The sequence below is a fragment of the Piliocolobus tephrosceles genome, chromosome 5, assembly GCF_002776525.5.
Source record: "Piliocolobus tephrosceles isolate RC106 chromosome 5, ASM277652v3, whole genome shotgun sequence".
NCBI lineage: Eukaryota > Metazoa > Chordata > Mammalia > Primates > Cercopithecidae > Piliocolobus > Piliocolobus tephrosceles.
The window spans coordinates 166,997,744-167,006,529 of record NC_045438.1 but is presented as its reverse complement, the minus strand read 5'-3'; the positions used below and the strand labels follow the sequence as shown (position 1 = coordinate 167,006,529).

Genomic DNA, 8,786 nt, shown 5'->3' with positions numbered 1-8,786 from the left:
CCAGGCAGGGTTTGATGGAAAAAGCCTGCTTCCACTCAACCTCAGGTCACTGTCTGGGGCCAGCCCCGGCCCACCCCCCTCCCACATACCCCTCCTCTCCCCACCCGCCCTCTCTGCATCTACAGCCCCACCAGCACACTCAGCCAGGAGCAGTCCCCCAGCACTCCAGGGGCACACAGGGCTCCTGCCGCCCCAAGGGGCCTGCCTCCGCTGTGCGCTGAAAGTTGAGGGCTATTTGCCTGGTGTCTCCCTCCTGATCACTGCACAACCTCCCTTTCTCCGGCCTTCTCCAACTCCCCAGGCTCCCCAGCAGGCACACCCGTGCACCTCCGTCCTTTCAGCCTAGATGCAGCGGGGTGCCCAGCTCTGCCTCCCATTTGGTTCGCTGGTCTGCAGCACCTTCTTTCTGGGCCTCCCCCTTCAGCCCTTGGGAGGCCCCGCCAACTCGGGCCTCCTGCTCTCCTCCTCCCTCTTCCAGCTCCTATCCCTGGTGGGACTACATTTCCCCGCACGTGTAATCCAATAACTAACTGTCGGGTCTCATTGGAAATGATTGCTCCCGAGGGCACATCTCTCTTAGAGCCTGACTCTTACTTAGGGAGGAATTAGCCACAACTGGGGAGAAGTGTTCTCGGACAGGAGTTAGCTGAGAACTGGCACAGTTTTGGGTGGGCCATGTTAAGACGGAGGATGTAAATCTAGTGACAGCACACCCCTCAGGACCGAATATAAATATAGCGATCTCGCTTATCTCAGGGTCTTTCTCTTTCTTTCTTCCTTTCTTTCTTCCTTCCTTCCTTCCTTCTTTCTTTTCTTCTTTTTGCATTTTTTTCTTACAAAACACTAACTGGGGCGGGGGCGTGGGGGGAACAAGTGGAAGCAAATGCGACCATGAGTCCCATGAGATCCAGGTTTCCAGTCTTTAAAACTTGGCTTAGGTTTCTCAGTCTAAACCCCTCTGCTCAAAGTTCTGAAAACGTCCACGATCGATCGCCAGCGGCCCGCAACCCTGCGGCGCCCCGCAGTCGCCCTAACAATTGTCGGGGAGCCTACCGGCCCTGCCAGAAAGAGAGAGGATTGGCACGTTACCTTTGGGCGTCTGGCACCCCGGCGTGTGGCTGAGGGCGGCAAAGTCTAAACGAAGTTGACAGATGGAGTCAGTATCGGCCCTGGGGAGGCGGGCCAGGGAGGCTCGGAGCAGCCGCACCCGCAGCAGCACCACTCGGCCCGGCGGGCCGGGAGGAGGAAGGGGGGCGGAGGGGCGGGGCTGGGTCCACTCCGCTGGGGGCGGCAGGGTCCCGGGATGGGAAGCGGGGGCTGCTGCAGGGGGCAAACAGAAAGATTTCATGAAGGCAGAGGGGGTCGAGTTTTGCTAGGGGTGGGGGTCGTCCCCCAGCAAAACGGGAGAGTCTGTGATCCCTCAGTTCGAACGAGGGTGGGTGAGGGAAAGGGGAAGAGGCCGCGAGAGGAATGAAAAGAGCGAGGAGACCCTGGAGAGCCGGGAGCCAGATAAGACGGGGAGGCGGCCGCCAGGTCGGGAGGGGGAGGAGTGAGCGCAGCGGCCGGAGCGCGCCCTCCCCGCCGCGGCGCGGCGCGAGGAGGGGGCAGGGCGGGGTAGGGGGAGGGAGGGAGGGAGGGAGCGGGGAGGGCGGCCGGGGAGGGCGAGGGAGGGAGGAAGTCCGAGACACAGAGCGAGGAGCGCTCCTGAAGGGAGACGTCGGGCTCGTCCCCGGGGTCCAGGCCGCGGTCCCACTCGCGGGCGCAGTTGCCCGGCGCCGGCCGCTCGGCCCCGCGGCCTGGGAGGCCGTTGCGCAAGGCAGGGCCCGCGGCTCGGGGAGTGATGCGCCGGGCGTTGCCTCCCGCCCGCCGCTGCCGCCGCCGCCAGAAGCCCCAGAGGAGCTGAGGGAGGCGACGCCGAAGCGCTGGCCCGGAGTGGCCACGGCTGCAGCCCGGGCGGCGGGCTAGGGCGCTCGCCGGGCTTCTGGGCCGACCCCGCTCCGGAGCCTCCGCTCCCCGCCCGGGGCCCGCCCTCGCGGCCCGGCCTCGCTCCCGGGTCCCAGATGACCACCGAGGGCGGGCGGCCGCCGGCCCCGCTCCGCCGTGCGTGCAGCCCGGTCCCAGGCGCGCTCCAGGCCGCCCTGATGAGCCCGCCGCCCGCCGCCGCCGCCGCCGCCCTGGAGACCACCTCCTCCTCGTCGTCGTCGTCCTCCGCCTCCTGCGCCTCGTCCTCGTCCTCCTCCACTTCGGCCAGCGCGCCCTCGGCTGCCTGCAAGAGCGCGGGCGGCGGCGGCGGCGCGGGCGCGGGGAGCGGGGGCGCCAAGAAGGCGAGCTCGGGGCTGCGGCGGCCCGAGAAGCCGCCCTACTCGTACATCGCGCTCATCGTCATGGCCATCCAGAGCTCTCCCAGCAAGCGCCTGACGCTCAGCGAGATCTACCAGTTCCTGCAGGCGCGCTTCCCCTTCTTCCGCGGCGCCTACCAGGGCTGGAAGAACTCCGTGCGCCACAACCTCTCGCTCAACGAGTGCTTCATCAAGCTGCCGAAGGGCCTCGGGCGGCCCGGCAAGGGCCACTACTGGACCATCGACCCGGCCAGCGAGTTCATGTTCGAGGAGGGCTCGTTCCGCCGCCGGCCGCGAGGCTTCAGGCGGAAGTGCCAGGCGCTCAAGCCCATGTACCACCGCGTGGTGAGCGGCTTGGGCTTCGGGGCCTCGCTGCTGCCCCAGGGCTTCGACTTCCAGGCGCCCCCGTCGGCGCCGCTCGGCTGCCACAGCCAGGGCGGCTACGGCGGCCTCGACATGATGCCCGCGGGCTACGACGCCGGCGCCGGCGCCCCGAGCCACGCGCACCCTCACCACCACCACCACCACCACCACGTCCCGCACATGTCGCCCAACCCGGGTTCCACCTACATGGCCAGCTGCCCGGTGCCCGCGGGACCCGGGGGCGTCGGTGCGGCCGGGGGCGGCGGCGGCGGCGGCGGCGACTACGGGCCGGACAGCAGCAGCAGCCCGGTGCCCTCGTCCCCGGCCATGGCGAGCGCCATCGAATGCCACTCGCCCTACACGAGCCCTGCGGCGCACTGGAGCTCGCCTGGCGCCTCGCCTTACCTCAAGCAGCCGCCTGCCCTGACGCCGAGCAGCAACCCCGCAGCCTCTGCAGGCCTGCACTCCAGCATGTCCTCCTACTCGCTGGAGCAGAGCTACTTGCACCAGAACGCCCGCGAGGACCTCTCAGGTAACGCAGCACGCTCCAGCGCAGCTAACTGGGCGCATCGCTTCTAGGCCTCCAGGGCTGGTGGCCACTGCCACTCCCACAAACAGGGACCCCAAGCCAGGAGGTCTGAGGGCACTGGGAAAAGTAGATGCTGGTGAGAGCCGGTACCTTATTCGTGGGAGCAGGGATCAGGGTCTTACTCCCTGACCAGCAGCTGAACCTTCAGAATTGTCTGGCTGCTGTGAGCATGGTGTAAAGTCTCCTGCCTTCCTGGACTCGATGGGGATCCCTGTGCAGGAGACTGCAGGTCTCCCGTTCAGAGTCTGACTTAGCTTTGAGACAAGGCATGTGACCTTTGGGGAACTTGGTCAGGAAGCTGTGTCTAGTTCCTTTTGTCCTTTTTTTTTTCTTGAGTTCATTTTGCTGTACTTTTGTCCCAAAGTAAATGTCAGAATCAGAGATGTTCTGTATGTTGGAGAGTCTGTAGGGAGATGTTTGCAGCTGGGCAAGTGTTAAGAGGAGGGGGCTGGGAGGGACAGAGCTGGCTCCCAGGATCTTTCACTAAAGGGACATTCGCCAGTGGAGGGGGTCACCAAACTGTTGAAGTCTCCTTCCCTTCTGCCTCCCCCGAAAATGGACCCACATTGATGATAGAGGTCCTGGGTGGCAGGACCTGAAGGACCTGCTGGGACTCCCCTGAGAAATGCGCCTGCGCTGTGGATGCCACTTGTGGTGTGCCTGGTTTACATTGTGTTGGTTGCAGATTATGAAAATTTATTGACTAGCTGAAGGCGGTGAAAGGTGGGAGGAGATGGTGGGGATGGAAGAGGGAATTTGAATATTTGACCAGGTTAATCTGGAGAATAGAGATAAACCCTTACGTTAACCCCTCCCTTCCAGAATCTAGGGCTGCAGATTAAAATCCCATGGGCCTGCCAGTCAAAGGCAAGGCCCCAGGCTGCTCTCTCACACTGGCCTCCCACAGCAATGAGACAGTGGCTTGTAGGGTGATGCATGCTTTATGTGTTCCTGAGCCAGTGTGCAGCGGGAGCACCAGGGCAGAAGGGAAGCCCAGAAATGGGCAAAAGATGTTGGTTCCCTGGACGGTGAAATTTCCCAAATAGGCCTTTTAAATGTGGGTCTCAGAGGTTAACCAAACAAAGACAGTCTCGGCAGGACCACACCGGAGAGGATTTTGGCCTGACTTAACCCACTGAGAACAGAGTCTTGTTCAATTTTATGGGAATTTCAACAAGTAACCAATACAGGCGGCCTTCTCCTCTTATTTTTGTATCCCCTCGGACCGGCTGTCAATCTCACACACACACACACACACACACACACACACACACCCCTCTGTGCACTGGCCCCTTCCCTTCCCGGCCTGCCTGCTCTTCTCCCAGCCTGCCGGCTGCCCTCCCCGCTCCCCTTCTCCTCCTCTCCGGGCAGGCCCCACTCACCTCAAACCCAGACTCTAAGGCTTAGCAGCCTTGGAGAAACCGTACTCTAGGAAGAAGAAAAGCACACAGGAAAGAGACCCCTGGCCCTTCTTCAAGGCAGCTCTCCCCCCACCTCATACACTGGGCGCATGCACAAGCTCCCAAAACTTCGGAATCTGGATACATTACTGTCTTAGAGCGGGTGAAAACTGCCCAGCACAGCAAGCCGGCCTCTGTGCCCCTACCCAGCGGCCTCCCGCAGCCGACTTTCCCTGAGAGCCTCACAGAATCCCCCGATCGAGTCTGGGAACGCTCAGGGGAGACAATAGCTCAGGCCCGACGCCCTACAGGGACCCTCTGCCCTTCCTTCCTCGCTCTCTTGCTCCTGTCCCTATGGAATACTCACCCAGCCCTGTGGCCATCTCCCTGGAGCGCCAGAGGCGGAGGCTTCAGAGGAGCCAGCCGGTGCACCAGGGCCTCGTTGGGAGCGCGCCGCCCACTGGGCCGGGGCCCACGGAGACCTGGGGGCCTGGCAAGGCGCGGGGGTGGCCAAGGCAGTCTCCCCAGCACACAGATCAGCACATGTCTACGCTCACACACCCAGCACGACCCTCCCTCCCCCAGCACACCACAAGGGCCGCGCCCTCCGCTCCTGGGCCTGGTGGCCACGGTCCATGTGCCCCCCGCCAGCGCAGGGGCTGCCCTGGAGTTCTTCATTAAGCCCTGCGAGCAGTTCAGGAAGGAGCTGGGGCTTCTATCATCCCGCCCAGCACATCAAAGCGCCGACGGCCGCCTTCGTGGGCAGGTGTGAGCGCTCGCCCTCTGTCCTGCCGAGCCTGTTATTTTGTGGTCCAGGACTTGCCATCAGAGCTGGTTTCAACGCGACGAGGGAACGCACCAGTGTGCAGAGCTCCTTGCACACATCGGTGCTCTCGGGACAGGGCAGCCGCGTTAGAGCAGCGCCGGGCGTGCTCGGGTAGTTGCGGGCGAGGAAGTAGGCGGCGGGCACTGAGCAGCCTCCTTGCTCGGTCATTGCGGGGACACGGCGGAGCGGAGGCCACGCAAGCAGGGCCCGAGCCCGGCGGGCCTTGGGTACGGGTTTCTTGCACTGAAAAACTGAGTGCGGCCCGAAGCGACGTGCACTTTATGGTCTCCACACCGCTCGGGTAACTAAGAAAAGACCCGGGCGAATGAACCTAACGCAGCCCGGTGCCGAGAGGGCCCGGTCCCGTAGCCTCGGGGCCCAGTGCGCGGGGCACTGCAGGCCGATTATGCCCCGGGGCCAGGAGGCGCGGAGAAAGCAAAAGCAAAAGCCAGCGGCGGGTGGGAGTCAAGCGGCCCGGAGCAGGCCCGGGACCGGGGAGCCGTCCCGGGAGAGCAGGGTCTGGGCCTTCTCTGTCCCCCTCCAGCCTGGGGCTACCGCAGGGACTCCTCGCGCTGCCAGCTGCTTCGGACCAAAGGGCGTTTCTCTGCGCCCTGAAGTCCTGACTTCCCTGGAGGAAATCTAAGACGTTCGGGACTCACGAAGACGCCTGCGGAGGGGCAGGAGAAGAGGCGTGCTTTTCCGCCCCATCCCTTCGTCTTGCGTTTGGGTTGTTTTCTATCGTCCCCTTTGGCACAGGGAGCATTCCTCTGCCATCGCTGCTCTGAACGGCCCAGTTAGTTGGGAAACAAGGCTCAGAACAAGAAAGAAGGCCGCAGTGGTGTTTCTGGGGTAGGGTGGTTGGCCCTCCCCGCAGCCAGGGTTCAGGGCAGCACAGGCCGTGCCAGGAGGGACCCGGAACCAGAGTCTGGGTCTAGTTGTTCGGTACCTGCGCTCATTCTGAGATGAAAGTGCACACCCCAGCCTCAGAGAATAAAATTGGATTTCCAGGACATAAGAACCCCCCTTGAGGGGGAACTTGCTTTGTGTTTGTGCCAGCATCAAAACAAAACATAATGATTCCAAGGCCATTCTATGACCTGCAGTTGTCATGTTTGAGATACTCCTAAAGCTGGGCTTTCTCTACCAGTTGTCTAGCAATGTACTAAAAGGCACAGCAGTTCCTTTTATACCCTGAGGCAAAATAAGACACCCCACCATCAACTGGATGACTTTGTTTCTGAAGAGGTTTTTTTCTTTCTTTCTTTCTTCTTTCAGTGGGACTGCCCCGTTACCAGCATCACTCTACTCCAGTGTGTGACAGAAAAGATTTTGTCCTCAACTTCAATGGGATTTCTTCTTTCCATCCCTCAGCTAGCGGGTCGTATTATCACCATCACCACCAAAGCGTCTGTCAGGATATTAAGCCCTGCGTCATGTGAACGTGAACGGAAAGAGGCCAAGTGATGGCCGCTCTCTCCTCTCCCCTCCTCAGAGGGGGCAGATAGAAACTGGGATGGATTCACGTCACATGCACGCGGATAGCAGTAAAGCCACACTTAGCCAGAATGCCCAGGATCGCGCAGGTCACTGTTATTTGCCTACTGCTGGAAGAAGGACAACCGCTGGCAAGGTAGCGTTCCCAGTCTGAATACCTGCAGGCTCCCACATGAGGGAGAGGGCAGATCAAGGAGGTGGGAAAATGTGCCATGCGTCAGGCATCAACGTGTAACTCTGGGATCTTCGTTACTTTCAGTAATCAGGGTCTGAAAAAAGCAGACAAGTTGTGTGTGTGTGTTTGTCTAAGAAAACTTGTGTGCTTTTCAAAAAGGCAGTGCTAAGCACAAGATTTCAAGAAAGCCTCTTGTTGCCTAGCTGAGTGGGAGAGTCCTTGTCCCCAAACACTACATTTGGATACAGGTGCCAAAGAACATTATTAAGGAATTATTTAGAAACAATGTGTCTAGTTTAAGAAAGTGGTTTTCAGTATTGTGACAATACAACGTTTTTACAAGGTTGTTTTCTACCACCATATTTTAAAGATATTTTTATGACCTTCGTGTATACTCACACTTTGCTTGTATTTTAAAAGGAGGATATATTTGCACTTATGTATACTTTTACAGTTTGCCAAAATATTTTGTTGTAAAATTTTTTTCAATAAAATGTATATAACAAATAGTTGTTTTAGGGGCTGATTTTCTCTTCAGGCACCCGGAGAGCAATGGATGCCGGGTTCTCCTCCCTAGCAGGCAGCTGTGCAACTCTACCCACACCCCCTCCAGTGGTGTAACTGACATGGTGTGGGGTCTGTGCCTTGAGTAACACAGGCCAGGTTCTGATTGTGAGTCTGCTCAGGAGAAAGAGTGGAAGAAACATTTTCTATTATTTCTTTCTTTACTTCACCCTAACTTTTTCTGGCAAAACAAAAACCAGAAGGTGAAAGGAACTAGAAAGAAAACCAGGCAAGATACCGAAAGGCAAGGGTTTGATTTTGAGGAAACCGATTTTGTGCCCCTTTTGTTTTCTTTCCTGTGCCCAGGGAGTGTTCTGCCCTTTGCCCTCTCTCCCTCCCGACTGGCACGGGTTGACGGATATGGGGCACAGTGGTAAGCCCCCTCCAGGGTTCAATACCCAAAGAACAGCACCCTGCTTCTTCCCTTTGCATGTTGCAATTTTGTTATGGGTGGAGGTCGCATGCTGTCAGGAATGGGGTTCAGATCTGAAGAATGCAGGGGGAGCCCTGCTGAGCTGCAGGGGACAGGCTCCCAGCAGGGGGGTTCAACTTCCTTTGGGAGTTTAACACAGAAGGTGGACTCCCCACATGGTGCTTTGTGGCTGCGGCCTGTCCCACCCTGCAATTCGGAGCTTGGCTGGCCCTGCTCAGCATCGGCACATAGCAAGCCGGTTCAGTCCTCCCTTCCTCCCGGCCTCCTCTCCCCACTCCTCCCTTTTAACCAGGGATGTAACAAGGGAGCCCCTCAGCCCCTTTTTCTGTTCTTGCTAGGTTTTCCAATCACCAATGTTACAGGCAGAGATGGTGACACTCTGGGTGGAAGAGCAAAATAGGCCAACTAGGCAGGAGGACTGACCTGTCCCAGCAGCCCTTCAGCCTCACAAGCCGTGTTGGGGACAATGGGTCTGAGAGAAGCAGAGAAATTCTCTGCCCCAATCACCCTGTGCATTTTCCTCTCCAATTCAGGGCAGGATTTTTGTTTTTGTTTTTTGCTTTTTCTTTCCTGATTGGAAAACTCACCTTTGTTTCTCATCCC

At 59.2% G+C, this 8,786-nt stretch overlaps 1 protein-coding gene across 1 annotated transcript; it reads left to right on the top strand.

The window, feature by feature from the left end:
* Positions 1-1,688: 1,688 nt before the first annotated feature.
* FOXF2 (forkhead box F2) lies at positions 1,689-7,697 on the top strand. Its single transcript, XM_023221192.2, has 2 exons — positions 1,689-3,234; positions 6,793-7,697. The coding sequence occupies exons 1-2, from the start codon at positions 2,061-2,063 to the stop codon at positions 6,954-6,956; spliced, it is 1,338 nt and encodes a 445-aa protein (XP_023076960.2). The 5' UTR covers positions 1,689-2,060; the 3' UTR covers positions 6,957-7,697.
* Positions 7,698-8,786: the final 1,089 nt, after the last annotated feature.

Bases quoted from the DNA above. Each gene is read 5' to 3' on its own strand.
- FOXF2 (XM_023221192.2), top strand. From the start codon at position 2,061: ATGACCACCGAGGGCGGGCGGCCGCCGGCCCCGCTCCGCCGTGCGTGC. The intron at 3,235-6,792 runs GTAACGCAGCAC...TTCTTCTTTCAG, and splicing joins CGCCCGCGAGGACCTCTCAG to TGGGACTGCCCCGTTACCAG.